At 35.5% G+C, this 17,935-nt stretch overlaps 1 protein-coding gene across 3 annotated transcripts in view; it reads left to right on the forward strand.

Annotated features, from left to right (window-relative positions):
* The window catches only part of LOC150108476 (uncharacterized), a 314,028-nt gene that overhangs the window by 290,163 nt on the left and 5,930 nt on the right, over window positions 1–17,935 (forward strand). For 2 of the 3 annotated variants that reach the window (XM_090415882.1, XM_090415881.1), the window contains 3 exons: window positions 1,346–1,549; window positions 3,443–3,779; window positions 8,481–11,281. In XM_090415882.1, coding sequence (XP_090272008.1) covers window positions 1,346–1,549; window positions 3,443–3,779; window positions 8,481–9,787 — 1,848 coding nt within the window. In that variant the 3' untranslated portion in view covers window positions 9,788–11,281. Of the gene's footprint in view, window positions 1–1,345; window positions 1,550–3,442; window positions 3,780–8,480; window positions 11,282–17,935 lie in introns of those variants that run through there. The other variant, XR_016550661.1, reaches the window with a different exon arrangement.

Consider the following 17,935-nt stretch of genomic DNA (forward strand, 5'->3'; position numbering starts at 1 on the left):
TAGACGTCAACTGATTTAAGCCACAATAGTAAAGATCTCAAATTCCAAACCCATCCAGAGCAGGGTTAATTAATGCGTACGGACGGACAAAATAAATCTAAGTAAATAATATGCTTACCGAAATGTTTTAATTCAAATAATTCAAATAAATAACTTATCTTATATAAGCTATATTAATATATATATATTAATTATCTAAAGTCTTGAATTTCTGAAAAACAAAAACTCACAGTTTTCTGCTAATTTAGAATAACCGGAAAATCTAAAAAGAATATCCAGATACCTCTCATTTGTCAATTGGTTCTGCTCTTTTGGAAAAGGACAGTGAGACCGACCATTTCTGCTGAGATCATTACCGTTTTCTTTCACGAGAATGCGTATGTAATAGTGTTAGCAAAGTAATAAGACTTTCAGTGTTTCTTAGATCGTTACATGACATGACAATGTTAAATTTCCCTCCACAGATAACGCGTGTCTGTGCATCGGGCTTTGTTTGTCCGGAAAGAATGCCATACGCCATGAAAAGAACTTCATTATATCCGCCGTTTCTCATTAGCTTGAAGAGGAAAAGAAGAAGAAGAAAAACTAATTGGAACTTATTGGCTGGGGTTAAATTTTCCACATGGATGCATCTGTATTCGTTGTACAAATAGTTCCTTTTGTAGTTGCTCGAGTGGAATAACACCTCGCGGTAGAGAGGCTTTGAGAAAATTTATTCAAAATAACATTTCTCTATTGCATTTTTTGTCTCCTTATGTGATGATTTTTCTTCAAGATCGTTCACCCAATGCATGTCTCATATCATAATTAAACTTAACATTGAACGTCTCGTATGAGATAAAAGAATTGATTTTTCCCAGGGCTGTATGGTATTTATATGGATTTTAATTCCTCTAAGTAAGTTTCTTCATCAGTGATTTCACAACAGTTGTAAAATACAGCAGCGACATCTAGTAACGAACAATGATCAAATTAATTCACTAGCTTGGAAAATTCGGAAAATGTCGCCATGATTTTAATTTAAAAAAAATCTACTAAATCTGATTAATAATTTTGAAATTATTATTTGATAATCTTTATAGGATTATAAAAATCAATAAAAATTGGTACAAATAAGAGCTCTATCCATTCTCTTCTTTTACTGTTTCGTCTTTTGCCGTCTCTTGGAAGCCATGGTTACTCCTTGTGGTAACCATAGTAACTTCGAGTGTAACCAACAGCGCTCCAATATGCGTGAATGCTTGTGTGCGTATGATTATGTTGTTTATTGTATAACACTGATTTCTGTATTGCGTAGTGTATACAAACGTTCATTGCTGTTAATTTTCTGATTTCTCTCCCGCAGTGTAGACAAGCAATTTCCGGTGGTGATATTAGCGTGTTTGCATCGCGGTCCGGCCTTAGCACGTGTTGGCATCCTGCGTGTTTTGTGTGCAGCGTGTGTCATCAGTTGCTAGTCGACCTCATCTACTTCTACAGAGATGGCAAGTTGTTCTGCGGAAGGCATCATGCAGAGAGTTTAAAGCCTCGATGTGCGGCATGCGACGAGGTATGTCTGTGTGTTCTTAGCGTCATTAATTGGCCAATACAGTGTAGTTAAATTTAAAGTACAGCTCGTTAAAATATTAAAACTAAAATACGTTTGATTTCAGTCATATTTAACATTGTGATCAAGATAGTGGCGTTGTATTTTATCTCTTGAATTTATTGGTGCATTGTCTTTGTATAAGGGTTTTACTTTCAGAGGCTGTTGTAGCTGCCAACAACCTTCTTTTATTATACAAAAAAAATAATAATTAAAAAATATAAAAAAAATAGACAACTGTCTTATATGCACATCACATGCCATGTAGTGACGTCCATTGATCCCTTTTATAGCCTATTCCACAAGCTCGGCATCTGAATTCCATTATCTGCACTCTCACATTTATTCATAAAGAGCGTATTTTGCGTAAGTTTAGCAATTTTTAAGATCTTTAATATATCTATAAACCTAGCTTTCACAAGAGTGAGACAGGTTCCATCTACTTGCAAAGTAACAAAAAATAGCCTCTATTGAAACTTCAGCTGTGTACACTCAATGGAAAACTTATAGAACAAGTAAAACATTTAAAACTATTTAGGCAGAATTTTTTAAAGATAGAAAATTAAATATGGAAATAGATAACAAAGTAAACAAATCGGGTATAATGGTGAGTAAACTGAATAGATTTATACGAAATTAAGAGAGAAATTAGTCAAAACACTCAACTAGCTATAAGAAGTTTAACCACCGTATTCGGCCTTGGCCACATCAACATATTTTAATTTTGATGGAGACCCGTATCCATGAGAAGTTTATACTCATGAGTACGAATTATTCATTGAAATTAAAATAACTTTTGGATACCATTGAAATAATATAACACCATGCATAATTTATTTGATATATTTCATATGGCCAACTTTAACTTATGGATCTGAGAGCTGGGTTAGAAGTAAAACAATTGTTCAAAGACTGGAGACCACAGATATGAGTAGAGAAAAATTACTGTAGGTGAGCGAACATATGGCATTAAAGGCACAATCATATTAAAGATGAAAATATTAGGAAGGAACTTGACATTGTTAGCATTCAGGAATGTGAGAGCAGAACTAATTCCAGGTGGGAGAGGAAATGATTTAGGTATATATATATATATATATATATATATATATATATATATATATATATATATTTGATGACGAAAATGATTAAAAAAATAGAAACTTCCAAACATAACTCATGACTTGTAATTCAGAAGGTTTTATTCCTGATTTCTGACGAGAATGAATACTTCTCAATAGTTGTCAGGTTAGAGAAACCCCTAACCTGTAAAGCACTGTGAACAGTTCGCAGTGTCTTAATTAGTGCACCACCTTTCCTGAATGTTTCTAGAAGCCCAATTTTCATTTGTCCTTCTCTCACTTTCGAGGCTTGTAATGTCTCAAAAGCAAGATTTTGCTAAGATGAGACTTTTCAGACTTTTTCCAACATTTATTCTAGCAATCCATTGGATACACAAGTCCCCACAGATTGGCACATAACTGGTCAAGTAGAATTTCACCCCTCACAACATTTTTCAACTTCGAAATTAATTGATCCAAAACTAATGAAACATTCCCTCACTAATAGTTTGGCTATGAAAGTCGGTCTGTTAACCATGAAGTTTACTCTCTCTCTCTCTCTCTCTCTCTCTCTCTCTCTCTCTCTCTCTCTCTCTCTCTCTCTCTCTCTCTCTCTCTCTCACACACACACACACACACACACACACACACACACACACACACACACACACACACACACACACACACACACATTATTCAATATGGGTATCTCTAAATCACTCATTATGAATAACAGAAGAGATAGAAAGCATGCAACAGTCAAATATTAATTCATTTTTTGTTCATTTTTTATTAGATAATCTTCGCCGATGAGTGCACAGAAGCGGAAGGTAGAGCATGGCACATGAAACACTTCTGTTGCTTTGAGTGCGATCGCCAACTAGGAGGTCAGAGGTACATTATGAGAGAAGGACGTCCGTATTGTCTGCACTGTTTCGATGCCATGTTTGCAGAATATTGCGACACTTGCGGAGAACCGATAGGAGTGGACCAAGGACAGATGTCGCACGAAGGTCAACATTGGCACGCTACAGAGGGATGTTTCCGATGTCATACCTGTCACCTGTCCCTCCTAGGTCGACCTTTCCTTCCTCGACGAGGTCTCATTTTTTGTTCAGTCCAGTGTAGTAGAGGTAAGTACGAAGTTTTCTACGCACACCGTGTTTATTATCTCATGGACTAGACACTCTTTCTTTCCGTTTCTTTGCTATGTCTCTTCACCAACAGAGACACAGCAAAGATAATTCACAAAACTGCGGAAATTAATTTTCATCCTAATGCTACCTGATATTACAAGAGTACAAAAAAAAAGTTTATCCTAATTTCCGAATATTAGAAATGTTTGTATGACAATCTTTGAGTTGCATTATTTTAGTTTCTGTTGCTACATCTTTAAAGGTCAGTTTGCCTTACAGGGCAGTCACAAAAATAGCGTGCCATTTGCTCTTCGGTTGAAAAAGACCTGAGTTCGAATCCCGTAGAAGGTTCGAGGAACCTTTATAACTTTTTTTTTCAACTGAAATTAAATTATCCGGCTTCACAAAAAAAGAGAAAAAAAGACAAGGAGAACAAACGTAGTTAAAGGATATAATATACAATCCTCACAGCCTTAGTTGGTGGCAGTAATTCCAACAAATATCGACATTCACTCTCATGTACTCCCTCCAGTTTTTACATGAAGAAGGCGGAGAATGGCGCTGAGGTTAGGTTCACTTTTCTTTGAGGAAAGCGATAGACAGTTATTTACAAAGCTGGTGGGAGTGTATGACAAGGGATGTTTATTACGCGACGTTAACTGTATCATGTTCCTTGGATGAGTTGCCATCTAATCATCTCATCTTCGCAATACTGGACATTGATTATCTGTTGTTCAATTACCCTTGGCCTCTTTACAAGATAGCAAGAGTTGGATATTTTTCTTCTTGCATTTCTTAAATTTAACCAGAGATTCTGGAAGATTCTACATCTGTTGATATTGAGAGAGAAAAAGATATTTTACAGAAACATTTCTAAGATTTAGCATGCTGTTTTTTTTTTTTTTTCATTTGCAAAGTACATCGCCACTCCTCAAATATGCAAATTTCCTGAATGGACTGTATTATGAACAGATAAATTTCGATTATTTCCTCTATTCAGAAGTCTAAGCACTCCAGAGTTGGCTCACATTATCTTTCTCTTACATTAATATACTCTTGGGTGGGGGACTTTCACACCCTAATCCAGTGTAGTACTTCTGGACTGGCATAAAGAAATTGTGAAACTGCATGAAAATTGTTAAAAGCACCTAGCGTCCTACATGGAACCCGAATTTAAGTTTCCAACTAAAGGGTATTTGCCACTGCATTAAGCAGCCCATGGTGTGTGTGGGGGGGGAGCAGGTTTAATACATCTTCTCTCCTTACTGTGAAACATCGTGGTTATGGAAGATTCCTTTAAAGATTCTTTAAAAAAAAACTTCTTTAATCATCGGGGGGTGTTATTGACCTGAGGAGTTCTGCTTATGCATTATCATTAATCATTATTTGGACGATCATGTGACGTTATTAAAACATCCTGTTCCAAAACGCAGCAGAAATTAATCCGGAAATGCTCCTCGGAATTGGACATTGCTCCTTCGGCATTGCGGAAATTAACGACAAAGAACATTTAGTTTTAAGTGTGGACTCATTAACTTAGTGCTTAGGGACTAGAACATATGGAAGTTAGCACTTTTACATTTCTCCCCTTCCTTGAAGTACGATTTTTTTTCCCTCAGTAATTAAGCATGAAATTTGGTTCGCTCTTCATTCTAGACAGAAATATTTGATGAAAGGAAATCGTCCACTACTTTGAGACGATTGCGCAATACTCATCTCCTGATGTGAAGGGTAATTTCATTGGAAGTATTTAATTAATCTCTACTTTTTTGCTGAAGGTGTTTATTACACGACATATATGAACGTGATTCTGGAGAGAATCCTGAATTAAAATATTTCCTTCGGCAACATATGATATGTGACATATGACTTGTGCAATTGAGAGAGTATTATATGAAAAAAATATTGATTTCGAGATAAGTTGATGTGGATGTGATAGGACATGGTCACAACAAAACCGAAAATTAAGGCGATAATTCACTTTGGGAAATCATCTTGAAAGAAACGTCAAATAGCACATCGCATATTCAACAATTTGCAGAAAGACAGAGAGAGAGAGAAGGGGGGGGGGGCAATATGCAGACATGTAATTTCACCACAAAGGGGACTATTCCTATGTCGTACATTCATCTCTTGTTTGGGTCTTTAATACATTCAGAATATTCCACGTATCCTTGGAAACTCAGAAACTTGGATTCGAATCCTATCTGGCAAACTTTATTATAAGATTTTAACTAAAGTTGGAAGTCATACGGAGATGGAAGGTTTTTTCTCTCCTGAAAAATAACCATACCAGAGAACACCACACTGACAATAACACTCATCAATGTTTAAGAGCTTCGTCGTAACAAGCAAGTACAACCAACATCTCTCGTATTCAGTCCTTAAAACGTGTTTTTTTTCTTCCCACCAAACAAATCAGCCAGTAAGGAAAAACAAACACACACACACAGTTAAACGAAAAATTAGTTCCTTCTGGGGAAAGAAAAGAAAAAAAAACTTGTTTATACATAATCTCACTAGAAAATTACTGAGATAGAGATTTTCTAAAAAGATAATTTTAGATGGTACTTGAAGCGAAGTTGTAAAAATTCTGCAAAGAGCAGGTTTGAGTCTATAGTGGAACAGCGAAGGATAGAAACAGAGGACGACTTTTCGTGGAAGCAGTTTTTGTCAAAGTATTATGGTACAGCTTAAAGATAAAGTTTTTTTTTTTACTTCCATTTATGTTTATGTGCATTTAATTTAAATATTTAATGCGTATTGATATATCTTCAAGTATTGAAGCTATAAGATATTGAATATTAGAATGCAATTGTTATATTGTATATGATGTCTCTATTATTTCTGTGACCAGTTTGTATAGACTCGAAAACAACTGTTTTGGTACAGCTTCAAGCAGTTTTCTTTTTCACATCTTAGTGTTTTTAATATCACTAATTATACCATTTTAAAAGTATGATTTGTTTTTGTTAGGATTGTTGCATTTCAATTTCACGTCTACAGTTTAATTCTCGATTTATAAGGAATAATTAGAAAACTAGAAAATAATAAATATTACAGTTTCAATGGAAGCTTAAATATAAATTGAACGCAAGTCAATTCCTTTGTCAGGTAGCGAAATTATTCCTGATTGAATGTTGAAAAATCATCTTCGACATTCAAACACTGAGATCACTCTCGAAGTATAAAAGATCCATTTCCGGTTTATCACGTGACAGAACAGGAAACGCCAGCTGAATTTCATTATATCAAGAAATGTTTAAGAAATGTGGACGGTTTATGAACATGATAATACAAGAAGACAGTTATAAGGAAATATATTACTGTTTGTGTGCGAAACGAATATTAACAAACTCGGTATTCTGTTTCTCTCAGCTGCACCCAACAACAAAATTTTCATTCTGAACAATGGAAATGGTAAGTCAATACAAAAGAAGAAGAAAAAAACAAATGCTAGTCTCCGTTATTATGCAAATAATGAAAGTTCACAAACTAGACGAACAGCATTCTATTTGTGTGGGAAACAAAAGGCCTAACGTAACCAGTCTTAGTAAGGCGTGTTGCGTTCTCAGTACATCGGGATAAGACAAATCTTAGAGTTGTCTGTACAAGAGTTGATCTAAAAAGATCTTAGACTGGCGATAAAATGGAACCGAGTAAACCTGGAATTCTAATGTTTTCTAATGCATTCAAAGACTTTTCAAAACACTTTCGGATGAGGAGGGAGGAAAAACTTTGTTAGAATCCTATCTAGGATGCGAGAAATATTCATAAGGATTTTCAATTGAATATGACCGGTCTTGTACGGTCTCAAAGCTTCTCTTCCTCACATAACGTCCTGAGAGCAATCACTTAATGGATACAGTGTACTCTCCTCGTACAGAAAGAAGGATGTATCTAAACATCCAACTAAATGTTTCCAACAATCCTATTACTTCCTAAAGTCCTCCCCCGATCTTCTATTGGGATGACGTTTAATTCCTGTAATACTTCTCTTCCTCTCCCCCCCTAATTTAAATTGGATCAATGGCTTCAAACCTCCTTATGAGAAATCGTCAATTAGGAAACAGAAAAAAATCTTCATAATCACTTCTCCCAATTTTCTTTAAACATTGTCTCGCAGATGTTTCAACACTAAAATATAATTTCGGAGATTGCTTCTCTGTTTTGTAACACTTTCAACCATGAAGCGAACCACTCCAAAATCTTGAAAACCAAAACACTGCAACTCGACCTAAACCTTCGTTGTTAGAACTTTCTTTTGTTTGCATCATAAATCTGTATGTTCACTTTTATTAAGTTTCAGACAAAATTTAATGCTCCTAAAACATTATCAAAATTTCCCAAACATTACTCAATCACTGAGAGCGGATAATAACAGTTGGATAATATCTGAAACGCATCACACGTACAAATATAGATCCATGATTCTTTTCAGAAGGCTTCTCAATTATAACACTTATATTAGTTTTGAAGCACACCTCGTATATAATGCATATGGTATTAATTATATAGCCTACAGAGACTCCGTATTCCGGCAAAAACAGTCAAGTGCATCTGTTAGGAATGTTTTTTTTTTTCCTATAACAGTGACGTAATACAAGAATCAACGTCACTGTTACAGGAATGTTCATTAATTTTTGTTTCTTTTGACTCTCTTTTTTGTTCTACATTATTCTTCAATGATTTTTTCAGGCGAATTACCATCCGTCAATGGTCATACGGAGCAGTCTAGATCCGGCACGCCCTCTGCCCAGTATTCGGTGAACCACAGCCCAAGGCAGAGTCCCATATCCAGCCGTCGTACTACTCCGTCCCTCCCTCGTCACAGCATCGTGACGGACACTAGTAGAACCAGTTCTTCCGTCCTGCCTCAGGAATCAATATCGGATAGGAGTAGCGTCCTCTCCGGTCAAGCGGAAATGGAAGGGAAGCGTTGGAGTGCTGACCATCGGAGTGTCGGAGAGGTAGAGTCTACAGACGGCAGCAGTGGTAGCAGCAGATTAGATTCGGGGACGCCACGAGCAGCGACAGGTGGGCTGCGAGATCCCCTCATCTTTTCTAACCTCACTCTGGACACTTTGATCGCTAATTCCGACATGCTCGTAGAGGTCGTCAACGAAATTCAGCAGTGCCATCTTAAAAAGCGTCCCCTTGTGGTTCATCAAAAACACCAGCATCGCATGTCGGGCGCCCATTTCTCGATGCCGGACTTGACCCGAGATGCCAGCACGTCTGCACACGGCACTCCTCCAAACACACCTCCTCCTACGGAAGATGCGTCCCTGGATCAAGCCAACGACTTAAACCTCGAGGGAGAGAAAAAGCCGTCCGTCGATAGCGAGAACAGCGGCTCTTCCCATAACCAAACGATACAGGCGGACAGTAAAGAAAAATCTACCGGAACCAACTCTCACTATGGCGCTCAGTCCCGCCACACTAGCTGCCGAGTGGAACACAGCGACAGCGACGAGTCGTCCTCGAGCTCGCCCTGCGAGAGGGTGCTCCGGAGCAACAGGCTGCCGCTGGAAGCGAATCCTTCCGGCGGTCCCAATTTCAATTCTTCGCCTTCCAAACAGCCGACGAAAGGTCATATACCCCGTAGCCGCAGTTATGGAGGTCATACCAGCGGCGACGACGTCTTCCGGGAAGAGGCTGCAGCGTCGTGCAACAAGAAAAACTTCATTGCTCACACTGGTCGCGTGAGTGCCGCTCACCCTCCGCTGAAAGATTCCTCCGTCGAGGGTGTAGTTGTTGACAGATTTCTGCAGAGCCAGAAGTCCCAGAGGGAAGAAGATCGCTGTAGCACGTGCTCCAGTTCAAGCTCGGACGACTATCCTTACGAACTACCTCCACGCCGAGCGTACGGTGGCGTGAGGATTTCTTATGTAAGTAATGACGCTCTAGCAGTTGCCAGGCAACGGAACCGCACAATGCCGGCTTGTCTTGGACCAGGTCGTCACGGGAAGAAACATCAAAACAAAAATTGCAATATATCTTGATGCCGCCATAGCCTTCCCATGACTATGCACATACACAGTTATGCCTTCCAGTGTCGCCATCTAGTGGCACACGCGTTGGTGAAGCGAGCCGGCAAAGGAAAACATTTCAACAGTAAGTCGGTTTTATGTTTCGATGAGTGTGTTATTAAAATCAAAACTTGTGTGGGCATTTTCTTAAGCAATGTGATGATTGTGAGCTTCGAGTACTGGTCTCAAAGAACTCCTGTCGTATATTAGAGCGAAATGGCTTTCGTAATACAGCAACAACATAAAGATTACAGGCATTGCGCATGTTTAATGAAATATTTCTTTTAAACCACATAGAAACTGAGTAAATTTCTCCCTCGTCCTTTTAAGCTTCTCATTTAAACATAAATTAGCTGTACTCTTCGAAACTTTACAATTCGACTTATACGCACACTTGCTTTTGTAATGGAAACGAATTCTGCCTTTCCTCAGTGCCACATTTGCCCTCATCGCAATAAAAAAAAAAAAGTTTTACATTTAGGCTTAACTCATTTAAGTGTTCTCTGATGAACAGTTAGATTTTCCTCTTTCACCTTATATTAATTTGTGTTCGGTCTTTTGTGCTGATATAAGTATATATTCGGACATTTTCTATTCATAATTTTAAGGGATTTGCCTAACATTCATGTGGTAGGATTTTTTTCTCGCTTTGTTTCTTTGTAATTCTTTTCAATGTTACTCATTTTATATTATAAGATTCAACGAAGAAAAATTTTGACCTGATTCTTCTCCCCCCCCCCTCAAGGGGAAATGTTCATTGCCACTCTGCTAATGTTGATGTACAGATGCAACTCCACAGTTAAGCTAAAGTTGAGTTAGTGGATAACCTTGGACAGCAATAAACGAAAATGTAATGTACACATAATTGAGATAAATCTGCACAGCTGAACCGCGATTCGTTTCAAGGATTTACTGAGCAAAAGTGAAGTAAATATGAAACAAATCATGCTTTAATATATGTGAAGGATCCACGTTAGAGATGAGCAGGGAGAGAATTTATCCCTCCCCCACACACCAGCCAATTAATTTGTATTTACAGTAATTTGATTTTAAAAAGTCCTGTTTGTCGTTATTTTCTGTTATCAGAAACCTGATATGTTGACTCAGTGCGAGTGTGTGTGTGTGTGTGTGCGTGTGGGGAAATAGAGACATCAGATTTGTTTCAATCTCTTCCAAAAAAATAATAAGAAATATAATTTTTTCTCCCTATGAATGGTCAATTCCATCTCTGAGCTGATAAAATTTTTTGGGAAGCGATTAATAGTGATAAAATTAATAGTGCTAACGGTAAAATTTTGAATTTCGCTACAAATCCTTATATTGCGAACTTAGGATCATTCTTAAAATAAATAATACTTTATTGAAGAATGAAAACCGTGATAGAAGGGAATGTGTGTGTGTGTTGTGTATGTCATCGCTTTATGTCACGAAATCGAAGCAAAATCAAAATTTGGGAATCTTTCGCCTTTTTCCGAGTCGCAATATCTTAAAATAGTTTAAAATTCTTACTTTTAGACTCAAAAATTGATATATATATATATATATATATATATATATATATATATATATATATATATTATCCTTTTAAAATTCCAATTATTCTTTATCTGAATTTTTTTTTGTTTTATTATTGTGTTTATGTTATTCACCAATTCACTAGAGAATTTGTCACATATTGACATACAGTGTATAAATAGTATTCCTTATAGTTGTACCATTAAGCACACTAAATAGACTTCATTAATCCAAACCAACTGTGTTTCGAAATGGATCCGTTTACTAATATTCTTAGTTTTGGTATCAGAAATAAAGCTGACTCAGATATGTTTTTCAAGTTTAGATAATGTCAGTTTCTAGAAAAAGAAATAATTTTACAAAAAATTAATAAAACAAATAATTTTTGTCACGTGGTCTCCAAATTTTGTAGCTCCCTCACACATGCTTTGCCGGTGTTTCTGCTAAGCCACTGGCATCTACATTTCAAACTCTGAGGTAAATAAAAAATCAGCTCAGATAGAAAATTCGATTCTACGAAATTCAGTATGAAATCACAGCATTTTCACCTGTTCGGATTTATCTTAATGCAGTTTGTACCAGACGAAAATGAAGAAAGGGGGAGGGGATGTCATGAACAGGTTTTCGAGAAGTTTTCTTACCCTCAGATTTTTAATGAACATGTCCTGGAAATAATATTTCTACTTTATTACGCTGTCTTCAACGTCTCTATCTCTCAGGGTCAGCATTTTAGTACACATCTTAATATGCTTGCTCCATCTGGCATTGATATATGTGACTGTCACGTGATCTTCAACTTCCCAAGCATTCTGCTTTAATAACTGTATCGTATTTTATAATCGGCCAATGAAGTTCCTACCACAGCTTCCGTTCCAAAATGCGCAGTTTGTATTTGGATTTTTATATTCGACCTTGCTAACCACCACCATCAATGCCTATGGATGTCTATTTGTAACTTTGACAAATCTAATGCAGGGTTCACTTGCCTCACTTTTACTCTTGATACGATTAACTCGTTCCATAATGATCCTACTTGTAATTACTCGTGTCGATTTTCACTCAGTATTTACGTGAAAACTAAACAGTAAACACTTTAAATGGGTGTATTGTACTGAATTTCCATTTTCACTTCCTTTCAATCTTTTGATAAGATTTCGTGACTTAATTTGCATTCATTAATGTCACCTAACAGTAGGATTACCTATTAGAACCTGCTTACTTCGCAGGATCTAGAATATAAATTCTCTTAAACTGCTAACATAGTCACTCACTTGATCCCAAAATAATGATCTACGTCTGTGTCGTCCTTGCCATTTTGTTTTTCAATGCAACAGTTTATTTAATTACTGATATTACGCTTTCTTTCTGCATCCTTCCTACACTTCGTTGTTCGAAATATCGATCGCCTTCATCACAACATTCCAAACATTTCAGGCTATTTGGGCTGTGAGGATTTGCAACAGATTACTCCAGTTACGTTCTGATATATTTTTTTAGATAAGCTGCTGTACCTGGACTCTCATAGAAACTTTTTTTTTTCATTCAGTACAACTAAAAAAAATATAGCTAATGATGAGTTCGATTATTTTCTTCTAAAAATTACTGACTTCTCCTAGAATAAAATGTTAATTATGCAAATAAAAATAATGGCGAAGATTTTTGCCCATAATAAGTCTTCCACATTCCTCTCTTGTTATCGTTTCTTCTTTCTATTATACCGAGGACATTTTATATCGTTCATTATAGGACTTAGAAAAGTACAGTAAAACAAAGTACAAATATTGTATATTGTATATGCAACCAGAATATAGGTTATATACGTCTTCGTATAGCGCCCTCTTACATACAATTCATTAAAAAACAAATATTATTAATAAAAACTACATATTTAACTTTGTACCTTTTAAAATCTTACTGATTTGAAATACATATAAATATACTTATTATTTTTCATTGAATAAAATATCCACCATAATTGTCTCGTAAGAGCAATTGGCAATTGCAAGTTTAGGCAATAGAAGTAGTCAGTTATTGGACGTCAGTTGCCTTCCACGATCACTCGAAAACTGTTGGCAAACTGGTCTCGTTCGTTTTTCTTTGTGCAGTATGTCTTAAGTCAAATAATGTGTAGTATACACATTATTTGACTTAAGCAAAAGACGTCCTAAATTCTTAATTCAATATGTGTCTTGTTTCCTTGACAAGGCCTCTAAAAATTAGTGATTATTCTTAAAGGAAAGAAAAATGCAAATTGATTATATGGTTTTTCAAATATCAGCTGATGTGATGATACACGCTTGTGGTCTGCCTAATGATGTTGAGAATCTCCACATCTGCTCTTAGACCGGTAATTGTCATCATAAAACCGAGTTATGACTTCGATATTTTTGGAACGCAGTATGCTAACCTCGAGTTTCTCAGTGTAGCGATGTAAAAGAACCTGTTCTACTGCACGTGTTCGAACTTTAGTTGTGTTTACAGTTTTCTTTCCCTTGTATTTCCAGTTACTCCACACTGCGAATTGCACGAAAACGATCCATTAAGAGATTAAGAATATTAAATATGCATGGCATATGTTTTCCTGTAAGAGGCGATGCTGTATTTTTTACATTTCATTTCTTGTTTCGTGGTTCATGCTCTAAGACTGACAAATCACTCACTTTTATTATGTATCCTTTTCTTTTCAATTTTGCATTACTTACCCCCCCCCCTCCCATACACACATATAATACTGCGATGTTAGAGCTTTTTTGTAACTTTTCATGTGTGGAGCTGACACATAAAAAAAATAAGTTTATAACCTTTTATTAAAATGAGTGTGTGACGGAGGCCGATGTTTGAATTTAGGACGGATTTCCTAAGGTGAGCTGATTTCAGCTCGTAAAGGGAACTGTCCCATTTGCTCATCGCATCCAGTACACAATGAAAGACAAATCAGACACAAATATCTTTTCTAAATAGACTTTGATTTAAATGCAGTTTAAAAGAGATTAAACTGTTTGGTTTATGTGTATTGGATTACACATAAACTACTTGTTAAGCCTCTACATGAAAACTTGTAATATATACAATGTCCGAAAACTTCGTTCTAACAAATTATTTACATACCTTCATTTTTTTGAAACATGATGCTACGAATATAAAGAGTGTTTTGAAAATTCTCTTTATATTCGAAAAAGAGTATTTTGATTATAAAATATTTTAATTTAATGTACCCGTTTTACACAGCCACATCAGAAAATTAAATTTAGAAGTGACAAATGGTTGTGCATACAGTAATAGTATAAAATAATTTCGAACTTTTATACACACCTTTTTTTTTATTATATAAAGACACCTAGCTACAATCTACACAGGAAATGCTTCAGTTACCTTAACAACTTTGATTGAAGAGCCACAAAGGATTGTAAATTTTGTCACCCAGAGACAGCTACACTTATTTTCAAGTCGTAAAAATTTCGATAGATTAAAATAGTTTTTTTTTTAATTTTGAAATTTTCCGTTTCTCTGATGAGCATTCCAGTCGCTTCCAAATGCCATTTGCGAACACTTGGTAATGTATACCTGAGATGAGTTGGAAGAAGTATTCTCCAGTCTTACGACGAGGTTTGTCGCATGCTTTTGTATTTCTTTAAAGGGATAAAGTTCATTAAAATAAGGAATAAAAGTAACAAAGTTCGTGATATTTCGGTCGTCATGAATGAAATTTAATTTTGGATTGATTTTATTTCTTGTATAGGTTGCATAGTCACTAAAAGTAGAGCAGTTTCGATTGTCAATATCACATTTCTATAGCTTAGATAAGTATATTTTTATAAAATTAAGACTGCTTGGTTTTAAATAAGCAATAAGGTCCTGCAGGTCTCCTACCACATAGATATTTCATATTCTAAATCTGTAAATGCTTCACTGATTGCCAAAGATATTTCGATGATTACGAGTTTTAACGAGAAGATATGTCTTGACAGACTAGTAGAGTCTATTGTATATAAGGCAAGGTTTGCCACTTTCTTCTCTTTTACATGTATTATTTGGTAAAAAAATTAGACATAATATCACATTATGTGCCAAATGAATGACAGATCAATACTTTGTACATGCTGTTAATATGAGCTAAAGTTCTCAGAGATTGAACTTCACTTGCAGTCATCAAAACTTGATGGTTTATAAATTCTTTGTTTCTCCTTAATATTTTTAAGAATTCGAAATTTTCTTTCCAACGTATGTGTGGTTCGAAGTGTATGTTCCTTAAGGAATGCCTTCCCTAATTTGTAAGAATTTACAATTTCTTACAATTTGTAAATTTAATTTATAAAAATTACGAAAATATTTCATGTAGCTCCTAAGTTGAAGTAATATAGCTAATCTACAAGCTTACCTAGGGATACTCCTTACCACTTTTTAAAAAAAGTGCAAATAAGTGAATCAATAAGTGAAAAAACAGACAAAAAAACCGTATGTTATAAAAATTGATATCTTTATCATCTAACGAAGAAAGTACAACTATCATCAAGTTCTTGCTTACCATTAATTTCTCTTTGATTGTACGACTGTAGTATAGGTACATAAGTGTATCAAAGCATCTAGTCCCCGTTTCCATCTGTTAGAACCTCAAAGGTAAGCATGCACTTTGTTTCTTAAAGTTGAAAGATCTTCCAATAACATTCACTTCTTACTTTGAAGCCAAAATATATTGATTTAGATTGTAATATAAACACACGCACACACAACTATCGGTTATGTCCAATGAAGAATTGAGTACAAAATACTTAAATGTACATTTTCACAACAGCTGTGAATTGAATGAACACGAACAAGTAACGCCCACTGGTGTAGCTATAGTTCAGATATAATTAGTTTTTGCATGTAAATGAAATTTATAAAGTCCCAGTGAGTTAATGTTTTATCAATGAACAGTATTCTATCTTAGGAGACAGTGCAGAATATTACATTGTTTTATTATTTGGTTGGACCGAAATTAACTTGTTTGAATCAGCTTAAACATTTTTTATGAAAATGGCCGAAACAAGCCAATTCCACATGAGAAACTGAAAGCCAGTTTTCGCCATGCTTCTGAGTTGAATCTAGAGCTTGTTCAAGATTGTAGAAAATGTAAAAGAGAAAAATATTTCACGTGCCTGTTTTAATTGCCTTAACGCCTCTCGCTGTCCTTTAGTGCATTGCTTTGTAAAGAGAGATGTTTACATTCTTGTTACTGTGAATATATATATATGTTTTGTACAGATAAAATTCTCTCTGTAAAAGAACAAAATGTTCACTAAGTGCTGCAGTGAATGCTGACGATTATAATAAAATTCTTTGTCAGTGATCGTCTCTTTGTGTGTCTATCAGATTCGCAGTTCATTGCACCCTCACACACACGCACACACTAAACACGTGAATGACACTGTTACATGTAATACGTCACTTTGCACTTTGTACGCTTCTTTCAACATAACCCGATTTTAGAACTTTGCACGCTTGTCATATCTTCCGGCACGAGTGACTGTTTATTTCACTCGGCACGTGAACCACGAACAAAAAGATCAATTTTGACATTGTACTTGGTATCCTCCTTCAAGGCAAGAACGCTGCACTCTGCTGATTCCGGTCATCATACTTATAGCGTGAGTTTAGTTGTGTATGTGTGTTGGAGGACGATGATATTTTGCTATTCATAAAAACACGCGATGTCTGTTGCATTCAGCTTGCTATTCAAAAATTCTGTCGTATAGCAAGAGCTTCCAATCAAGAGTGGAATTTTTCCCATCCTCCAACAAAAGGCTTTTTTTATTATTTATTTATATAACTACTGGGTAGACAATTATTTATGGTGATTAACTTGAAAAAAGTTAATTATCCTACAATATTTTTTCGATCATTTATCTTCCACTAAATTATTGAATTCCAAACCACGATTGCAAGTCATTTAACACTGGATTTGTTCACTTATAACTAAAATTTAAAAATTCTTCAACATGAACACTCTTTCACTCATATTTTGGCCATTATTTTCGAACAAACTGATTCGTTTATTTTTAAGTGATAAACTACTAACGGTTTCGATGTATTCATTCCTCCTTGAGGAATCTACCAATCTTCAGAAGTTGAATTCATGAGTCATTTTTTTTTTTAAAAAAGCAAAAATAAAAGAATATTGTATAGAATATATGGATCTGATTTCTAACTGATAGAAGGAGTATAAAAGGAAAAAAAAATGCCCTTTTAAAGGTTCATTTTAAAATTAGAACTTACGAAATGTTCCAGTTATTTTAAGAAATGAATATCAATTTGACTACACTGTGCTCTCATTATTTTGAATTTGGCAATTAATTTCGCGATTGACTAAGGAATATTGGTATTCCTTAAATAGTAGTTCTGTCATTATTACTAAAACTGTAAATGAAGTGGATGTTAGTGTTGTCTATGATTTCAACTCTTTTTCAGTAAAAATACATGGCTGAACACATGAATCTAATAACACATAACAAAAATATTCTCTGCAAGCTCTGAGAACCTTTGCAAGAACTAGACTACGCAACTAGATCTCAATACGTGCACAGTCATGCCGTAGCTATTAGCAGAAGAATTCCAAATCGTGAAATA

The sequence above is a fragment of the Typopeltis vanoorti genome, chromosome 3 (genome assembly GCF_054136105.1).
Source record: "Typopeltis vanoorti isolate ZY-2024b chromosome 3, IOZ_Tvanoo_1.0, whole genome shotgun sequence".
Taxonomy (NCBI): Eukaryota; Metazoa; Arthropoda; class Arachnida; order Uropygi; family Thelyphonidae; genus Typopeltis; species Typopeltis vanoorti.